Source organism: Amphiura filiformis, chromosome 2 (genome assembly GCF_039555335.1).
Source record: "Amphiura filiformis chromosome 2, Afil_fr2py, whole genome shotgun sequence".
Taxonomy (NCBI): domain Eukaryota; kingdom Metazoa; phylum Echinodermata; class Ophiuroidea; order Amphilepidida; family Amphiuridae; genus Amphiura; species Amphiura filiformis.
The window spans coordinates 57,035,561-57,056,929 of record NC_092629.1 but is presented as its reverse complement, the minus strand read 5'-3'; the positions used below and the strand labels follow the sequence as shown (position 1 = coordinate 57,056,929).

The window sequence follows — 21,369 nt, the reverse complement described above, 5'->3', positions numbered from 1 at the left end:
AAAATTGTAGAGCATTCCAGTGGTATTTGAAGTTTTCAAGATTTTGTACGCACTGGACTTGGACTTTGTACTTGAAGGGGTACGCAGAGTGCCTTAGCATGTATATACACGCTATTTGTGTGTTAAAGTAAACTTTGATCCATTCCTGCCAGTAAGTTATAATCTTTTGCTTGTAACATTTTTTTAAATATTTTGTATTCAAACCAGGCAGTTGAGGAGCTAAATATCAAGACTAAGAATTGGAAAGAGCTATTGACAGATGAGACGTTTGTAAGGAAAGACTTAATAGTGCTACAGGACCCAACCAATGTGGAAAAGTTCAATATCACACAGTTTCATCATGTACAAAATAACATTAAAGTACAGACAGAAGGTGGGTATATGTGTCAGTGGGGGGGTGATGGGGGTTGTGTGTGGGTGGGGAGGGAGGGGTGTACGGGGGTGTGTGCATGTTTAAAAGGAAAGACTAAATAGTGCTACAGGACAGGACCCAGCCAATGTGGAGAAGTTCAACATTACACAGTTTTATCATGTACAAAAGTACAGACAGAAGGTGGGTATATGTGTCGGTGGGGGGGGTGATGGGGTTGTGTGTGGGTGGGGTGGGAGATGTGTAGGGGGGGTGCATGTTTAAAAGGAAAGACTTAATAGTGCTACAGGATCCAGCTAATGTTGAAAAGTTCAACATAACACAGTTTTATCATGTACAAAATAACATCAAAGTACAGACAGAAGGTGGGTATATGTGTCGGTGGGGGGAGGGGTGATGGAGGTGGTGGGGGTTGTGTGTGGGACTGGGTGGGGTTGGGGATGTGTAGGGGTGTGTGTGCATGTTTAAAAGGAAAGACTAATATAGTGCTACAGGATCCAGCTAATATTGAAAAGTTCAACTGTTTTATCATGTACAAAATAACATCAAAGTACAGACAGAAGGTGGGTATATGTGTCGGTGGGGTGGGGGCGGTGGGGGTTGTGTGTGGGTGGGGTGGGGTGAGGGTTGTGTGGGGGTGTGTGTGCATGTTTAAAAGGAAAGACTTAATAGTGCTACAGGATCCAGCTAATGTTGCAAAGTTCAACATGACACAGTTTTATCATGTACAAAATAACATCAAAGTACAGACAGAAGGTGGGTATATGTTGTGGGATAGGCTTTTACGACGGGAATTCATAACAATTAGTAGGTTTTTAGCGGGTTCGCCGTCGGACAAGTTTAGAACTGTCAAGCTTTCGTCAGGAGTAGCTCTGACTTCTTCAGGACAAAGTACCTAAGAATGAGACATGTAGACCGCCCCTTGTCTACTGATGACTCTGAAAAGAGCCGTTTGCTGAAGACTGCCCCTTGTCAACAGAAACTAGCAGATCTCGCCTATCTGCTGATTTTGTAAGTTTTGGTGGCTCTGAAAAGAGCCGTTCAATGAAGACTGCCCTTGTCTACAGAGAACTAGCAGATCTCGCCTATCTGCTAATATAAAGTTTTGGTGGCTCTGAAAAGAGCCGTTTGCTGAAGACTGCCCCTTGTCTACAGAAACAAGCAGATCTCGTCTATCTGCTGAATTTGTGAGTTTTGGTGGCTCTGAAAAGAGCCGTTTGCTGAAGACTGCCCCTTGTCAACAGAAACAAGCAGATCTCGCCTATCTGCTGATTGTGTAAGTTTTGGTGGCTCTGAAAAGAGCCGTTCACTGAAGACTGCCCCTTGTCAACAGAAAACAAGCAGACCTCGCCTATCTGCTAAATTAAAGGTTTGTTCGCTCTGAGGAAGAGCTGTTCAATGAAGACTGCCCCTTGTCAACAGAGAACATGTAGACTGCATATACTGTAATAGAAGTATAGGGCTTACCGAACCGTTTGGCCACTCATGGACCAATTGATTGATTGTATGCACGATGAGCGTTTATATCACTTAATTGCGGACGTGGTACAGATTAGCGGCTCTGTGATTGGTTGTTTGAAAATAGAGAGCGCCACATACGATGTGATAAGATTAGCGGCTCTGTGATTGGTTGTTTGAAAATAGAGAGCGCCACATACGACTGATGTCTTTGCCGTCATTTCTATTGATAGTAGAAGTTTCATTAACTCTGATTTCCAACGCTTCACGGGTCAACCTCATCCCCAAGTGAGAAACTTGTGCCAGTTTTGTTGTTTCGTCCCACAGAGGTTCATGGCCTTCTTTGCAAGCATGTTCAGCTAATGCCGAGCCTTCTTCTTTCTTTTGTCTTGTGGCTCTTCGGTGTTCAGATATTCTGACCTTTAGTGGTTGTTTGGTTTGGCCTATGTATTGCTCACCACAACTGCAAGGTATAGAGTACACACATGGTGCACGCATCCTTGGGCAGAGGATCTTTTGGGTGGCTTAGGATGTCTCTTAATTTGGCCGACCTAGAGTAGAATGTTTTGACCCTGATCGGTTTAGAAACCGACAGATTTTGTCTGATACACCTTTGATATATGGCATGAAGGTAACGCCTTTGTGTTCATCGTCCACCAATTCTTCTGATCGTTCTCCTGTCTGTTTCTTGATTGCCTTGTGAATGAGGTTTGAGGGATAGCCATTCTTGTTCAACGCTTTTTCAATGTGTTTGAGTTCATCTTTTCGATGTTCTTCATCACACAGAGTCAGTGCTCTGTGAACCAGTGTATTGACAACACTGTTCTTGGCAGACATATGGTGACTAGAGTTAAAATGAAGATATTGATCAGTATGAGTGGGTTTTCGGTATATGGCGTAAACTCAAGCTAGTGTCTGATCTCTGCACTTTGACATCAAGGAAAGGTATGCCACCCGCCTCCTCAATCTCCATTGTGAACTGGATTCACTTGTGTTGATTGTTGAGATGACTTAGGAATTTGACCAGTTCGTCTTTGCCATGTCGCCAGACGATGAATGTGTCATCAACAAATCTGAACCAAGCAACGGGTTTCAAAGGATACGTATCTAGTGCTTTGGTTTCAAAGTGTTCCATGAAGATATTAGATGTTATTGGGGAGAGGGGTGAACCCATTGCCTGACCCTCTTTTTGTTCATAGAATTTCCCTTGCCATTTGAAGTACGTAGATGTGAGGCATAACTTCATAAGTTCTACGATCTCATCGCTTGTCAACTGGCACAAGTTTCTCACTTGGGGATGAGGTTGACCCGTGAAGCGTTGGAAATCAGAGTTAATGAAACTTCTACTATCAATAGAAACGACGGCAAAGACATCAGTCGTATGTGGCGCTCTCTATTTTCAAACAACCAATCACAGAGCCGCTAATCTTATCACATCGTATGTGGCGCTCTCTATTTTCAAACAACCAATCACAGAGCCGCTAATCTGTACCACGTCCGCAATTAAGTGATATAAACGCTCATCGTGCATACAATCAATCAATTGGTCCATGAGTGGCCAAACGGTTCCTGGTAAGCCGTATACTTCTATTACAGTATATGCAGTCTACATGTTCTCTGTTGACAAGGGGCAGTCTTCATTGAACAGCTCTTCCTCAGAGCGAACAAACCTTTAATTTAGCAGATAGGCGAGGTCTGCTTGTTTTCTGTTGACAAGGGGCAGTCTTCAGTGAACGGCTCTTTTCAGAGCCACCAAAACTTACACAATCAGCAGATAGGCGAGATCTGCTTGTTTCTGTTGACAAGGGGCAGTCTTCAGCAAACGGCTCTTTTCAGAGCCACCAAAACTTACAAATTCAGCAGATAGACGAGATCTGCTTGTTTCTGTAGACAAGGGGCAGTCTTCAGCAAACGGCTCTTTTCAGAGCCACCAAAAAAAACTTTATATTAGCAGATAGGCGAGATCTGCTAGTTCTCTGTAGACAAGGGGCAGTCTTCATTGAACGGCTCTTTTCAGAGCCACCAAAACTTACAAAATCAGCAGATAGGCGAGATCTGCTAGTTTCTGTTGACAAGGGCAGTCTTCAGCAAACGGCTCTTTTCAGAGTCATCAGTAGACAAGGGGCGGTCTACATATCTCATTCTTAGGTACTTTGTCCTGAAGAAGTCAGAGCTACTCCTGACGAAAGCTTGACAGTTCTAAACTTGTCCGACGGCGAACCCCCTAAAAACCTACTAATTGTGGGTATATGTGTCGATGGGGTGGGGACGGTGGTGGCGGTTGTGTGTGGGTGGGGTGGGGTGGGGTGTGGGGGTGTGTGTGCATGTTTAAAGAGAAAGACTTGCAGCTACACAGTTTTATCATGTACAAAATAATATCAAAGTACAGACTGAAGGTGGGTATATGTGTGGAGGTGCATGTTTACCTGCAACCGAGGAAATGAGACTTTTCACATTCAAACTATGTATTTTTAAACTTTTATTATTGTATTTCTTGCTACATTTATGTTTTTTTTTTCCTCTGGCAATGTAATGATATTTTTGTTGATTTTATGTATTGTGTTGTAAAGCGCTTTGTATATGAAAAGCAGCTTAATAAAAGATGCTTAATATAAACCATAGACCTAGCTGCAAACGAGCGATGTCCTCAGTTTGAGGACATGCAGTAGGTCCTAATTGATTGCCAAATGCATTTGAGAGATACGTCTGCTAAATTGCATAAATTTACAAAATAGTGACCTGTGTTGGTTGGCATATTTTGTACTGTGTGTCATACACACCCCTACACACAAAAAAATCTGCCATTTTGGTTCTCATTTGGCGATTTAACATGATTTCATGAAATTCAGTTTCCCCCAATGCCACCGTAGAAATTTTTTACGGGTGCCACCACTGAGCAAAAGCACATTTAAAATTGGTAAAAAATCAGCTTGCTGTTGATATGAGGGATAGTGCGAGAATGTAAATTTGTGGGCAATTACGGGTAGGTAGGTGAGAGTGTAGTGTTGTGTGTTTTGGAGGAACTATTTGATAAGAGCAACAATTTATCTGTGGTTTTACATTTACAAATTAAAACCACTTTTATAAAACATGCAGAACCATGGAAGTTGTTTTACACTAATTAACATTCTTATCATTTTGTTTGTTGTGACAGCGGAGAAGAAAGCTAAAGCAGGGGCAAGTTATTATATGAATGCAACAAATTCTACTGCTAGGGATGCATTGTCAGAGCTCTATAGGGACTACAAACCTGCTGTAAGTAGAAAACAAATGACATAGTATGACCTTATGGGGGTTGGAGGGGAGTACGACCTAACAGTGTTTGCACTCATAGCAAGTTATTATATGAATGCAACAAATTCTACTGCTAGGGATGCATTGTCAGAGCTCTATAGAGACTACAAGCCTGCTGTAAGTAGTAAACCAATTGTATTCAGGGGTGTGAGAGTTCCTCTTTTCAGCTGATTTCCTCTTTTTTGTTGTCATAATTCACATGTTTTCTTTTATTTTCAGTCTATATTTGGTGTTTTTACCCCCCTTTTTATGCTGTTTTTCATCTGTTTTTTGGTCTATTGCCTCTCACATCCCTGTATATTGTATAGTCTGACCTTACAACGGGTTGGAGGGAAACATGACCTAATGGTGTTTGCACTCATCACTCCAATGCAGTAACAGAGAGAGAGAGTGGATAATCGTTAAGGTCTGTATGCACAAAACAAGTTAGACCAGGTCTAGCTATGGAGATAAGTGCTACGGAGAAGGAACTTTTTAATAATAATAATAATAATAAAACAGCATTTATCTACGCTTTCTGGGTACTCAGATCCCTCAAAGCGGGCCACGGGCAGCACAAGTTGACCTCAATGCTGAGTGTGGCAGACAACAGGCCCGGGCCGATCCCCTGCTCTTTACGAAAAGGCCTGCAACTATGTCCAGATATTGCTCTTCTGGTACATGGGGCACCATTTTATGTGACTCTCCGAACCACGGCATGCTATGCACCCACTGTGGTGTCTGCACGTTTATGGCCACAATGAGTGGGATAGAGGATAAATGAAAAAGCTCATGATCTTCCAACCTTCCAACCGATAGCCTAGCACACCAAACTACATGACCACCCTCTCTACATACTGTAGCCTTCTACAGGGTGGACTAAGGATGTCCACCATTTCCCTTCTCCTCTGATTCATATTTTGGAATTAACAAACCTTATTCTATATTATTGTAGATCCCGTTGAGGGCAAATGCATGTAGCTTAATAATAGATGGCTGCAGTTTAATTTTTGGACTTTGCTAAGAGGAAAGGAAAAGATTATAGGGATCCCTCTCTAAGTCTAACTTTCATAGTTCAACCAGGTCTAAAGTTAGACCTGGTCTAACTTGTTTTGTGCATACGGACCTATGTGTTTCTTCCACTAGGGGATTGAACCCAATACCTCTTGCACCAGGGTCAAGACTTCAACCATTGTGGCTCTTGTAGCAGATGACCACAAAGTCAAGAAGTGTTGATAAACTACAGTCCTGTTGTTTGAATTGTTTTACTTTCACACTTTCATAATACACTTAACATCGATTTGCAAGTATCTATTTTAGTTTAAAAAAACAGCCTTTTTTTCAAGTTTTTTTTACCATGTCTTTATCTGTAGGATAAAAAAGAAGAAGACAAACCAAAAGCAGACACTCTGAATGCAGTAAGTATCATATATAATGGGCTATTCCATTTAAAATCCACACCCTCTGTGGAAGATTTTGGAAATATCTTCCACAGGGGGAGTATGTTTTTCAAATGTAATTAGTCAGGGTTAATCATTTTGAAACCCATACTCCCCCTGTATTATGGCTTTACCTATAACTTCTACAACTGGAGTGAGTATTTCAAATTGAAGTTACCCAATTATCTATTCTATTCAAAACTCATACTCCCCCTGTGGATGATAGTTCCAAAATCTTCCACAGGGGTAGTGTGGATTTCAACTGGAATAGCCTAATACACCTCATACATATCGTCGTCTGCTTCACATTCTATCGTTTCTCAAACAGCTGCCTTGTGTGATTTTTATTATCATTGGTGTATTTCATATTGATATTTTATATTTCAGCATACTTCATTCTTTATGAATGGACATGAAATTGTAATATTGTGATAATACCTCAACATTAATATATAAAGTTAATTTTAAAGTGCATGTCATCACAAGTAGATGACAATAATAGAAAATCACATAAGGCAGCCCTTTTAGATACAACAGTATGTGATGTATTTGTAGTCAATTCTCAAAAGCTGTGCTTGCTTAGTAAGCATGTGGTCTTTGCGTAGTACACTTGATGCAAAGGTCTCTGCGTACCCAATCTCATGATCGAGAATTAGATATTTTGCCTATATAGTGACATGTAAGTACACCAGAAGCAAGTTCTGTAAGTACTCTAGCCGCTGCACCACATCTCTCCATATATACCTTTTCAGCTGTATGATTTTAAAAAACAGCCATTGTTGGCTAAAATGGATTGATTTTGACTGAAATATTTTTGAACAAAAATTCAGAAAATATTCATATTAATTATGTTTGCAAAAAAAATAATCAGAATTTTTCAGATTTTTCAAGCTTTTGGTAATTTTTGAGAACCGTAGCCTATTTCAGATAAAACTAACCGACTCTACTTAGCAGGTCCGTCCACCCGTAGGACAGGGTTTTCCTTTTTCATTGCCTTAATGACAGATTTCTTTCTCAACATCAGTGTTGATAAAGAAATCTGACAGATTTCAAAACGTCCACACCAAGTGCTGTTTTTATTGGACTAGAACTATGAAATTTGTCGCTATTTTCAATAAGAGTCCTGGGATGATGAACATGTTCAGTAAGATTTCTTTCTCATTCATTTATCTAGGCTCATTACAGTACTGGCATGGTGGCAGCTGGATTCACATCAACTGCTATGACCCCTGAGACAGCTCATGAATCAGGTATGTATTTTGTTTGTATGTTTGATCCATTTTATTCCTATTTCATTTTTGTGCAGCTATTGCCTTGGTCATAGGGCTGTTGCAGTTCGAATCCATGTACCCCCATAGAAGACATGTCCTTAATATCCCACACAGGGGGCGTATATTTCAAATGGAGTCACCCATTCAGTTAACCCCATTTGAAATTCACACTCCCTGTGTGTCAGATTAAGGTCATGTCTTCCATAGGGGGTGTATGGGTTTCAAATGGAATAGCCCTTATGCTAAAGTTTGTTCGGCTTATATAAGGCGGAAATTATTCGGCTTTTGTTACTGCGCGCATCAATAAAGCCCCAACTCACGCTCGTGTAAATTCACATAAGCGTGCGGCAGTCACGCATTACGCAATGCACAACTAGTGTACATACTGCGCCCAACAGTGTGCACGCAATTCTATATCAATACATGGATGTTACGAGTCTTCTTTTTTCCGCCTTATATAAATCGAACAAACTTTAATTAGCAGTTGCAACGAGTGTAGTGTGATCATGGTTATATGACATGACATTGCTGATGCATCAATCAGACAGAAGTTTGCTAGCATCGCCTAGCATCAAATCATTACCAGTTGCCTTGTATGACTGGAACGCTGGTGGCATTGTGCAATTGCTACTGGTGTGTGATCCCTAACATGTTTTCTGTCACTCGCTGCGACTGCCGGATTGATTCAATTTTTGAAGTGGATGCATCTATTTGTATATATTGCTTCTATTTTACAAGAATTTTTGGTGACAATTTTGCCATTAATTTAGGGCCAACAATTTTTTTCTCTCTGTCATGTATTAAAAACTGTGTACTACTAAGCTTGTTGATTGAGAAATTAGGCAATCAATGCACTTGCGCTGAATATCAGAAACAAGCGTCCGCCATTTGAATGAAACAGGCTGTCAAAATGTATTACCTTTAATCATAACACCTGGGGTTCATGTTAAGTTCAAATATCGACTGCTCAGTGCTCATATTGTACTCGTCTACACATGGCAGCTACACATGGCAGCTATTGCACTTGTAACCCACTTCTAGCACTGAGCAGTTGATATGTGCTATTTATTAGCCTTCACAACAATGTGACCCAGTTGAAAGTTCACAGAACTTTTACTATTATTAATTAACAGTCTGTCCAAATCATTAAATTTGCCGGGGGAGGGGGTGTGACAACTCAGTTTGTCAGTTCTTGGCTATTTCTTTGTGATGCTAAATAAGCTGGGAGGACAACTTGATTTACGTCCTACAATAGTCTTTATATATAATAGGTGTATACGGGCAGAACTGATACAAATTTATACTGTTTGACCCATTGGTCATCAGTGATTGATGATTACCTTTGTGTTCCCAGAACTCAGAAGAATTAGGAAGTGTTCAATGCATATGCAGGTTTTAGCTTATAATTATTATACACAGAAATGAAGAACCATGCATCGCACGCTAGCACAATTTAACAGTTCAGTACAGTGGAAACATCATGCATACAGGGTTTTCTTTAACGCACAAAACACACATATTTACGCGTTCAGGCACTTTGCTGACTCCTTCAAATCCAAAGTCCCAAAGTCCAATGCGTACAAAATCTTGAAAACGTACGCGTTCAGATATTGAAAGATTTGAATAGAGAAACACCCGATATTGTGCATTTATTCTCGGCTTTTGGCATTTAGGACATACTCCCGATATGTAGGGCCCATCACATTTTGGCAGCATCGATCCATGCATGTTTTAGTGATTGCGAGTCTCTAAAATTGTAGAGTGTCAGTTTGAAATCTTGCAAATTGGGTTCGGGTCCTTTTTTCTGTTTAAATGATGCACCAATTTGCCAATTTAGGCCCTATGTTTAACACAATTTATAGTAATAGGGAAAACGTGACAACGAAGGCTTTATGGACCGTCATTTCACAATTTTCGGCTTCTCAACTTAAAATTTTACACAGTAATAGTGCCTAAATGGTCCACCAAATCACTTCAATTAGGTCTTCATTTTGCAAATTTTCCAAGTTCTGAGGGGAGAACATCACCCTGCGTAGTTGATAAACAAACGGCCACTTTCACTTCTGCTTTCGACATTTGCCAATTTATGTTTAACACAATTTATAGGCCTACCGTAATAGGGAAAAGTTGCCGTCCACGAAAGGCTCCATGGACTGCTCATTTCACAAATGTTCGGCTTTTTAAACTAAAATTTTACACATTAATAGTGCCAAAATGATCCACTAAATTGCTTCAATTAGGTCTTCATTTTGCACAAGTTTCTTACTTCTTTTATTATTATTATTATTATTATTATTTTAAATGTTATTATTTTCTTTTAAAATTGCCCACACCCCCTTCTGACTGCTCTAGATCTGCCACTGCTCCAAACAGTGGCGTATATTTCTTATTGACTGGGGGGGTGAAAAAATGTCTTGAAGTATAATGAATCCAGCACCTTTTGGCGAAAGAATAAGTTTATGGTACAAAAATTTTTACCATTTTGAAGCTAAACTGTTGAAATATGGTGCAAAAGTGGAATAAATTCGCACTAAGCACGCAACAATTTGCACTTTTGGGACTAAAATGACCAAATATGAGGTTAATTTGGTCAGAAACCCACATACAGGCGTCATCATTGGGGGGGGATGATTGTATGGACCATCCCCCTGGCAAAATATTGGGGGAGATTTCTCCCCCCTCCTGGATATGGCTCCAAAAACACACATATTGTTAAAAATGTCTTCAAAAATAGTATTATAAAAATACCCCTTGGACAATGTTTTTGACTCCTTCAGAGGAAAAATTCACAATTGAAAGGGTCAAAAAAATGTGAAAATACCCTTTCAGCAAAATGCTTAAAGAAAACCCTGCATGCATAGGCAGAAAAAACAGAGAAAACAACTCCAGACGTTCCTGACAGTGCAGGGACTTTTTACTTGTCGGGCGCACACTCTAACCACTTGAGTTACACAGAATATCCCTGATAAACAGGGCTCAGTGGCTTCCGTATCCTACACTGGAACATAGAAACATTCAAACATTACCAACTAGCGCACAAGATTAAATGAATGATGCTTAATCATAATATTAACTTTTATAAATCATTCCCCATTTATATTTCAGCAATTATTGATGAGGATATCATACGCTACGAGAGAGTGAAAAAGAAAGGCTATGTCAGACTTGTGACTAACAAAGGTGTACTCAATGTAGAGTTACATTGTGACATGGTAAGCTACCGTATTCGTTTCATTAACCACCCAGGGCGCTTAACAAAATCATTTTGGGTAGACGCTTATTTTTTACATTGTTTAGGCCAACAAGAGGTAAAAAAGGCCCAACATATTCATCTATCATCATCAGTGTGTCATATGTTTCAGACCATGATTCAGATTTGCATGGGCAGTTAATAAACTAATCTCAGTTTGCTTGTTGCAAAGTCACTGGGTGGGCACTTATATATCGGCGGTGGGCAGTTAATGGAACAAATACGGTAATTATACACTAAGAAAGTGGGAAAGAACGACTATGTCAGACTTACGGCGGAGACTTAACCTGTCATTATACATTCAGGTACCTGTTGGAATTTTCGTGCAAGTACTCGTATCACACAAGTGCAAAATTCAGCACCAAAATTGGCTTTCCACTTCAGATGACATTGTTAAACCTTTTTACAAAAAACAACATTCTCCTCTAAAAAAATACCCCTGAAATTGAGGTTAAGCCATTTGATGTTCAAGAGCTGTCAATATTGGATTATGATAACCTCATCCAAGTCTTCTCAGTCATACTTTTTGGTGAACCGAAGGTACACCCTATAGTAGTGTATTTTACTTGCTTACTTGCAGACTGACTAACTGTTTGGTCTTGTTATATCTCTCAACATGAAAATCATGACGTTTGTATGATAGTTGTACTCCAACATTTTGGTTAATTTCAGGTGCCTACAACTTGTGAAAACTTTATGAAGCTTTGTGTAAATGGTTACTACAAAGGGACCAAGTTTCATAGATCTATTAAGAATTTCATGGTAAGTTGCGAAGGTTTATTTACAATTCAGTATCATATGTGACACTATCTGCTGCATGGGGGCCAAAAGAGGCATTTTTGGAAATTGAGTTACTAGACTATCATATACTGAAAAGACCTAAAGGTCCAGCATACTTGGTTCTAAAGTTCTGAAGTTTCGTAATGTGTATTTTCTTATGTATTTTATTGTTTTTTACTTCAATATCAAATTTGCCGCCTTTGGACCCCATGGACCAGATCATGTCACATATTATACGTTTTTAGTAGGAAACTTTGAGATCATATTAATTATTTTTTCATAAAAGAAAATGTCAAGACCTTTTTTTGAATTTTTTCCACCAAGCTAGTCCACCCACTATATAAATCCGAAATTTATTATTATTTATTTATAAGCTCCAAATGAATTTGCACCGGTTCAAATTATGTGTGTCAAGGTGGAGGTATTGCGGCTGGCGCTTTGCATTGCGCAACTCGAGAACCACAAAATTCTAGTTATAAAAAATTAATATTATACTTATTTGGGACTAGAAAAAGTGTAAAATGTTTACCTTATTTTTCATTTCAGATACAAGGTGGTGATCCAACAGCAACAGGCACCGGTAAGGATAGCATGACATAATATCATGACTCATATCATCAGAGCAAAAACCAAAAGATGAAATAAATGAATGAGAGAAACTAAATGTACAAACATTGTTAACATGATTGAGAAAATTTGGTATTCCAGTTGAAATCTGTAAACCCCTTATTGTAGGCATGTCTTAATCTTCCACACAGGGAGTGTTAATTTCAAATAGGGTTTCCTGAATGTGGGGATTAAGGTCATGTCTTCCACAAGGGGGTGTAATGGATATCAACTGTGTAGCTAGGGACACACAGGAATTGATCAACCAGGACGTCATCACTCCGATGTACCGATCATAATTACGCTTCATTACTGCACAATTCAGGGCGGTAAAATACACAGTATCAATGTACGCTGACAATATGCACAAGAGTGATGTATATACGGGTACAAATACAAAGGCTTATGGGATTTACAGAAAAGGTCAATTGTGGATGTCCATGCCTACTCTACTGAATGATATGGGTGTATATTTGGGCTATTCCAGTTGAAATCCATACACCCCCTGTGGAAGACATCACCTTAATCTCAAATGAAGTACCTCCATTTGAAATTCTCACTCCCTGTGTTGGAGATGAAGGTCATGTCTTCCTCAAAGTACAAAATTAATTAGATAGAGAACTGACGTGCATGAGTGGTTGAAAGGCTGTGTGCATACCCAACAAAAGTGAGAACAAAAGGAGTTTAAAGTCTAACTCAGTAGCAGAGTCTGGTGTTTATAATTACAATGTTCTGATATATGCTATCAAAATATCAATAAGTTGGTCTTCCATTTTGAGTATTAAAATTACGAGCAATTACCGAATAGGGTGCAAGTCTACTAGTCTTATTAAAAGACTGCCCTAGGCCAACCCTAAATCCTAACCCTAAACTCTGTAAACGAGGACTGAACTCAAGTCTAGCAAGTTATACCCTATTCGGTAATTGTAGCCAAAATTTAAAATTATGGCCATATATCTCTTTTCCTAACAAGTTTCACAGTAGGAGCCCTGATGAAATTAGCATTGGAGTCATTTTTTCAAAATGCTTATCACTAAGTTTTTCTATTGTTTAATTTCAGGAGGTGAATCAGCATGGGGGAAGACCTTCAAAGATGAATTTAAACCTAATTTGTCTCACACAGGCAGAGGTATACTAAGCATGGCAAACTCAGGGCCTGATACCAATAAATCACAATTGTAAGTGTTTTTACAAGGTTCTTCTATGTCTCTGTTAGCATGTTTCTACCGAGGATTCTAGAAAATTTTGCCCTTGTTTTACTTTGAATTTGGTAGTGACACAGCTGCGTATTGGGTAATTGTAGTTTCAATCCTTAAACCCACTTTAGAAGACATGACCTTAATCTCCCACACAGAAAGTGTGAATTTGAAATGGGACTACCTAAATGGGTGACTCTATTTGGAATTCACACTCCCTGTGTGGGATATTGGGTGTATGGATTTCAACTGGAATAACCCATTTCTCTGGCGGTGGTATTCACTGGTGTAGTGCACATTAGAATATGACTGTTGCAAGGTCAACTGGCTCATGCTTTCTTTGTTACGAACCACTGATCGAAATGATCACAACACAAAGCCTATGGCATATCATAATTCGGAACAGGTCTACAAGCCCAAGCTTGAACCACTTGCACTACGGCAGCGAATTGAATCATGCCATTATGTGTTGGCTGGCTAAAGGAAATATGGGTGTATGGGCAAACAATTTCCACTAGCTGGCACTTATTGTGTTTTTTCAGTATGTTGATTTCTTTGTTTTTCCTCTCCTTTTCTTCTACAGTTTCATCACATTTAGATCATGTAAACATCTTGATGGAAAACATTCTGTGTTTGGAAGGTAAGTGAAAATTACAGTTTGAAAAAAAAGAAGAGAATATATTAACCCTAGAACTACGAAGGGCTTGGGGGTGTACCACCCCAAGGTTTTTCATCCGTCATAAAAAACATGCATGATTATGCCCAAACGACCTAAACTTATCATAGATCTATCCTTTGCGCTCATTTTAGTGATGAAATTTTTACCTTATGCAGCACCTTACCCGGGGGTAGGACCGACCATCAAAAATTACCATTGGAGGGTTGGTGAGGCCCACCATTGGTTCCTACAGTAAAATCCATGATTTTCATTTTGCTCTTGTAAAATTATTCCAAGAGCTACCGACCTTTTACTTGCTACTTATGTTGAAATAGTCAATTCCTTTTATATTTAGGAGAAAATGTGGTGAAAATCGCATGTTTGTAGAATTTTTAGCCGAAAATCAATTTTGCCTATACATTTGTACATAGCCAGAATTTCCAAACTTTGCAAGGGCGCCCCCACATTATGATATCATAGCGACATTATGTGGAGAATGTTTGTACTTAATTTGGTATTACTGGATAGAGGAGACCTATAGCTGTACATTGGTACCAAATATAACAACATATGCAACAAATCTGATATCCTCTAAAACAGCAATTGCTTGGCTTGACTTGCTTAAATGGGCTATTCCATTTAAAATCCACACTACCCCTGTGGAAGATTTAGCGAAAGTCTTCCACAGAGGGAGTATGAGTTTTGAATAGAATAGACAATTGGGTAACTTCCATTTGAAATACTCACTCCAGTTGTGGAAGATATAAGTAAAGCCATAATACAGGGAGAGTATTTTAAAATGATTAAGGTGGTTTTAAATGCAAATTAAAGGTATATGGATCGTTTTCATCTTTGGCACAGAAGAAGATAATAATTTTTTAAATTTTCGGCCATGTTTTCAGCACCCTACCTCCTCTGATTATTGCTCTTCAGGGACCGAGAAATTTCAGACCTGGATACTGCCCTCATATGGTTGAAATTGCACATGTCCAAATAAATAAAAAGAAAGTTACCCGCAAATATTGTTTCATCAACGGACATCTGCTGATTTTCCCGTAGGGGGAATTCCACTGGAATTTTTTTCACGGGAAAATCAGTGGTGGTGCGCAGGAACATGACTCAACATGTGAGTATACTTTTATTGGGACAAATGAAGTGATTTGCGAAAAAACAGGAAAAAACTTTCAATGCAATTGGTCAGAAGCCAATAGCGACTGCTTGTTACCATGGCAACGGTTTCTTTACCTTCATAACATGGCCAACATATCCCTATATAAGTACAAACTCACTTGAGATTGTATCATGAAAGGTTTTGGAGATATTTGCAAAAATGTTGGAATTCATGATTTCCCTTTAACACCACCTTAATCCTGACCAATTACATTTGAAAAACATACTCCCCCTATGGAACATATTTCCAAAATCTTACACAGAGGTAGTGTGGATTTCAACTTGAATAGCCCAATGTGACTGCTCTGTAAAAAGTGCCATACAAATAACAAATAATTCAAAAATTGGTCATGACTTTCATTTTCAGGGTTGTTGGAGGGTTAGATACAATACAAGCTATGGAGAGTGTGGAGACAGACAAAAAGACAGACAAACCAAAAGAGGACATTGTGATTCAAGACACGTTGGTATTTGTTAACCCCTATGATGAAGTAGATGAAGAGGTAAGTACAAGAGGGGGAAATTGAAGCTTTTTAAATACAAATAAAATTGTGTGAACAGCATTAAATGTTAAAAAAAATGAAGAAGGAGGCAGCTTCCTTCATTATTTAATATTCAGTATAATTGGCCGCTTAGACACAGTGAGAGATTTGTCATGGTAATCCAGTGACCAGGGTTCAATCCCCGCTGAGTCCTGATTTTTTCTCTCTCTCAAAAGTTTCATATATCAGTGTGCTTGAGCCCCCAAAACGAGAATTAAATGTTTAACATGTATATTACAAATTAAATATAATTTGTAATTAGAGAATAAAGGTACGGGCGACATCATTATTTTAAGTAAAACTACGAGGCGGAGCCGAGTTGTTTTACGTCAGTGAAATCACAGGTGGTGAAAGCCGTGCATTCTCTAAATTCAGTATATTTCCTTTGTCAGCCGTGTAATTGAATGGGATTATTTTGAAATTTAAAAACGCTTAAAATATCACAAACAAGTAGGCCTATGTTAATAAATAATATTAATACAAGCTAAAACTGTTGGGGTTCGATAATGAACCCCACAAAACTGACCTTTTTGATTATTACTGGGTGAGAGTCGCTGTGACGGTTTCAAATTCGCCGTGTTGGTTAGGCTCCGATCACTCAATGTGCAAATTGAAATGATGGCACATACCAGTGATCACGGCAGCTGCGAAATTCAGTCTCATTTACTTCCGAGTAGTTTTGACGTCTCTCTCTATCATGTCATATGCCGCCTGTGAAATCATGCAGGATTGCTATTTCTGCAATCTAGCCACCAAATGTATTTTGATGATTTGTGCATACTGGCCCATACCAGATTACCATAAAAACATCCCTCCTTGTGAAGTGATTTACACAATTCGCCATGTAGAGGTAGCAGTGGCATAATCAGGGAGGAGTGGGGGGGGGGGTACACTGCCACCACATCAATTTTTAGGGATAAAATGGGGATGGCAAAGATAGCTAAAGTGTCATTAAAATGACTAAAAATGTGGCAAATGGGCACAAAAATGTGACAAATCAGAATAAACAATTTGGACATAAAATTGATAAATGACTATAAGGCTGGCTATGCTGCATGCAATTATTGATCATGGAAAAAACACCTTTGAACTGCAAAAAAATTGATAATGTCACCCTCTGCATTGGGTATAATACAAAGGCTTAATAGGGATGAGATTTTTCCTGGGATTAGAGGAATTCTTTCTTTTTGAGTTTTTCTTCCCTGTACAAAAGTATAGGAGACTTCATTAATTTTCCTCCTTTTTATTGCTTTACCTCTTTTTTGATTGAACCTCTGTCTCATGTCTGCTTAAACTAAGTAATCTGCGGTTTGTCAGAATGAGAAAATTATAACATTGTGTATGTGATACGGGATGATGTATCGGAATAAGAAACAAAAAAGTGTCGCCTTGCCACATTTACATCTATAATGGGTGACAATGTTAGGCATCATCTCCACTTATATTATGCTCTTGCTGAAGATTGTAAACTTATGCATTGCATCTGTGAAGTCACAAGTTGTCAGTCATGACAGGAGCGACCCAAGCAACCAACCAAGCTTGAAATCAGTAGAATGGCAAACTTGTGCCATTCAAAGGCCCATTCAGTGATTTGCTCAACCGGACGATCGTAAAAATCATCAAAATTCAGATTTTGGTACCTTTGTCATTGTCATAGATGTGCTAATGTAGCCTGCGAGTGATTCAGCTGAAAGCCATGTATTTTTAAAAGACAAAATAAGACATTTTACGAATCTGTAATTTAGATACTGACAGTATCTAAATTAGCTACATGTATTTGAATGGGGCTTCAACTTCGTCAGTACTGCTGTTTTCTTCGCTTTTTGCCAAATTTGTCATTTCAAAAATACCAAATGATAATTTGAATGACGTATCCTTCGCTTTTAAACAATTTATAAAAATTTTAAATTTTTTTTCACTTGCGCTGGGATCACTGAATGGGTCTTTACGATGTTTATTTCTTGCTACAAAAGTACCTCTTTATTTCATTGTTGCAAGAACCCATCAAATCAGAACTCACCCTTGTATAATAAATCTATGATTTCATTTTTTAGATCGCAAAGGAAAGACAGCAGAAGAAAGATGAAGCAGAAGCTAAACTGAAAGCGCCCCCTGCCAAGTCGTCGGCTGTGACATTAAGTTCAGAAGACAAACCTACAGTGTATAGATCAGGGATAGGGAAATATATATCAAAAGCATCCAAGGAAGACAGTCCAAGGTAAAACTTAATAGATAGACCAGACTAAGGTTTATGCAGTACTTACACTTTAGGGTCCAATACATTTGGATGCCAAAAAATGCACCTTGATTTTGTCCAAAAATGCAAACACAAAAAAGTGTTGTTTTTTTCCTGTAGATAGACTTACTTACTTACTTATAGTCTTTCACGGATCTTGACACACTTCTTTTTACATTCCTTTATATACAGCACAAGTAAACGACCATCAGACCAAGAAGAGCCCAACAAAGAAACCTATGTATCACAGAAGAAGAAAGCAAAATCTACTCATAAACTTACAGACTTCAGTGCCTGGTAGCAAAAACAGGCCAAGAAGAGATCAGTAAAGACTCCTCTATGAATCACAGCAGAAGAAAGCGAAATCTACTTGTGAACTTACAGACTTTGGTGCTTGGTAACAAAAATAGGCCAAGAAGAGACGAGTAAAGACTCCTATGTATCACAGACCTCAGTGCCTGGTAGCAAAAACATGCCAAGAAGAGACGAGACTCCTATGTAGGTCACATATAAGGTCATGTTGGTAGTGCCCATAATCCGCAATGCGATGGCTGTGTTTGTGGTCAGAATGGAGGTCATAGTATCTTCTCTTATAATTACTGTCTCAGAGAACACCTTGAAACTAGTGTAGGTTTACCCACTCGTTTTGACTTGTAATGGGGAGGGGGAGGTGTTCGGCAGGTGTTTTTTTAGCAGAACTGTTTAAGGTGACTGCAAAAACTGAACACCCTAAAACGAATGAAAATTCAGGTATTTCTATTTTTTTAAACCTTGAATAAGATGCTTGACAGGTCGTATAGGGATGTTAACTTTACTGTATAGTTTGTTGTAAACACCCCTGTGAATAAGAACAACGACAACTTTCTTGGTTAGTGAGCATGCTAATTCCAAAATAGTGATGTCAGAGTCAGCCATGGTTTTCTGGGGAAAAAATGTGGGAAAACGTGTAATCTTCATGTGTATTATAAACAACTGAGAACATAGTCTGTTTATAATTGTATTATAATATATGTGTACATCCATATCAAAACGATGCACTTGTCGTCTGCTACATGTGTCTCATTTCACATAATAGCTAGGAATAAATACCAGCCTCATATCAAGTGGAGGTCATTTCAAATCATCCCCAAGTCACATGGTTTAGGAATACAAAGAACATTCCCTAACCATGGTGACTTGGGGATGATTTGAAGTGACCTCCACTTAGAAAATGAGTCTGGTATTTATTCCTAGCTATTATGTGAAATGAGACACACGACAACCGACAAAGTGCATCATTGATATGGATGTACACATATATATATAATAAAAGTGTAAACTATTTGTAAATGAAAGTGTGAATCTGACGTTTATTTCCAATTATGTGTTTTTCACTATGAAGGGGTTATACTGGTTGGGTAATTAAATTGCAAGCTTCATCCAAAACAGAAGAAACTTGTGAAACCAGCCATATATAGGGTATCAAAATAAAGCTATAACTCCAGAGGTCTCTTAAATGGGCACTTCGTGATCCACAGCCCAGTAGCAGTCCTGGACTTTTAGGGGGGGGGGGGGGTCAAAGAAAACAGTTTACCCAGTGAGCATCACTACCTGTTCAGACAAATTTTACAGGGATATTTGCGCTCACAGTGTGTGAAAAAATTTCAGTTTCATGTTAAAGTTGATACCATTGCATAATATTTGTGTACATAAACTTTCTTGCACATACGGTCGCTTGAAAAAGATATCAATTAATTTGTATTTTCCGGCTGTTGACAGCCCAAACACGGTATCCTATGGGATACTGTAATACATGTAATTATGCAAAACTCACGAATTCAATGTCCAAATCAATTGAAAATTTCGAAATAAACTTTTTCATAGATTTCTATTGAACTATACCCTAAAATCACGAAATACCTCTTTTAATATAGAGTCTCAAAATCAGTCAGCAAGATAGTGTTGGATGGGGATGTTATAATTATTTCTTTAATACTGGCTTAAATCCTGAATCCTCTATCTGCATAGTTGCATTTAAGGTCCTACATTTTATTATTAGTAGTAAAAAGTATCTACATGTACGTGAATGTTCAGGGACTAAAATGTTGTTCCCTTACAATACTGTGCAAGGTCTCACACACTTACCTTTTTAATCACAGGTTGTCCTTATTTACCTCTATATTTGACCATTTTTGGTCTATTGGAACTCCTGGATCTCACTATTTTTACATCACCCCCTTGGGATGGGCACCTATTAGAACGATGTGGGCCCAAGGTAAGGTGAATATTGCTAACCTTTATTAAGAAAACAAAGGAAAAGTGGAATTACGGTTGGTCTTAACCCCGGAATTATGGAAACCTATACGTCCCATAACTGTTAAATTGTTGGATTAAAGTATGAGCCTATCCACCAAAAAACAATGACTACGTAAAGAAAGCAGCAACTTAAAAAGCCTCTCCTTTGCTCACTTTTTGAAACTTGGTCCCAATTGTAATAGGTTATAATTTTTAGTATTTCGTGATTCTGGCATCCTCCATAATTTATGGTATTTTTCAGTAGATATTCACGAAAAATGCTTATTCCCAAAATTTCAGTTGATTCCAATTTTGTGTTTGCGAATTAGCCTATGCATGATTATGTTTATTACCCTGTTCCATAGGCCACTGTGTAGTAATCTCGTTCTGGTATACCAGAACGAGATATAAACTACCTGAAATACAGACCTAGACTAATATAAATAAACAGTACGTTTCCCTGCATGAATATCAAACATATTGCTGTGATTGAAAATAATATCACAATTTACCAATGGCTGTTTAAAATTATGCTATCCTTCATTTTGAACAATAAATTGTGTGATAAAACATTCATCATAATAATAATAATGATAAAAATAATTGATTAACTACCTTAGTAGTAAATGAAATCATTAGCAAACTACCTGAAATCGGTAGAAGATGTGGACATTGATAAACTACTAGAGTAGTAGATAAAATAATTGATAAACTAGGGGAGAGCGGGGAGTGTTCGCCCTATTTTTTTCTAACCAGCCTAGCGATGTCAATTTTAAGGTTAGGGATGACCTGATTAGCCCATGTGAAAGCCCTATGTCTTAGCTATATACGACCACAATCCCAGAA

General features: G+C 38.5%; 1 protein-coding gene across 1 annotated transcript in view; it reads left to right on the top strand.

The window, feature by feature from the left end:
- The window catches only part of LOC140146429 (RING-type E3 ubiquitin-protein ligase PPIL2-like), a 32,200-nt gene extending 12,986 nt beyond the window's left edge, over positions 1 to 19,214 (top strand). The window contains exons 7-18 of the mRNA XM_072168275.1: positions 208 to 373; positions 4,983 to 5,083; positions 6,475 to 6,519; positions 7,715 to 7,790; positions 10,917 to 11,023; positions 11,734 to 11,823; positions 12,388 to 12,421; positions 13,508 to 13,625; positions 14,227 to 14,283; positions 15,839 to 15,974; positions 18,068 to 18,231; positions 18,442 to 19,214. Coding sequence (XP_072024376.1) covers positions 208 to 373; positions 4,983 to 5,083; positions 6,475 to 6,519; positions 7,715 to 7,790; positions 10,917 to 11,023; positions 11,734 to 11,823; positions 12,388 to 12,421; positions 13,508 to 13,625; positions 14,227 to 14,283; positions 15,839 to 15,974; positions 18,068 to 18,231; positions 18,442 to 18,550 — 1,203 coding nt within the window. The 3' untranslated portion in view covers positions 18,551 to 19,214. The remainder of the gene's footprint in view (positions 1 to 207; positions 374 to 4,982; positions 5,084 to 6,474; positions 6,520 to 7,714; positions 7,791 to 10,916; positions 11,024 to 11,733; positions 11,824 to 12,387; positions 12,422 to 13,507; positions 13,626 to 14,226; positions 14,284 to 15,838; positions 15,975 to 18,067; positions 18,232 to 18,441) is intronic.
- The last annotated feature ends 2,155 nt before the right edge of the window (positions 19,215 to 21,369 follow it).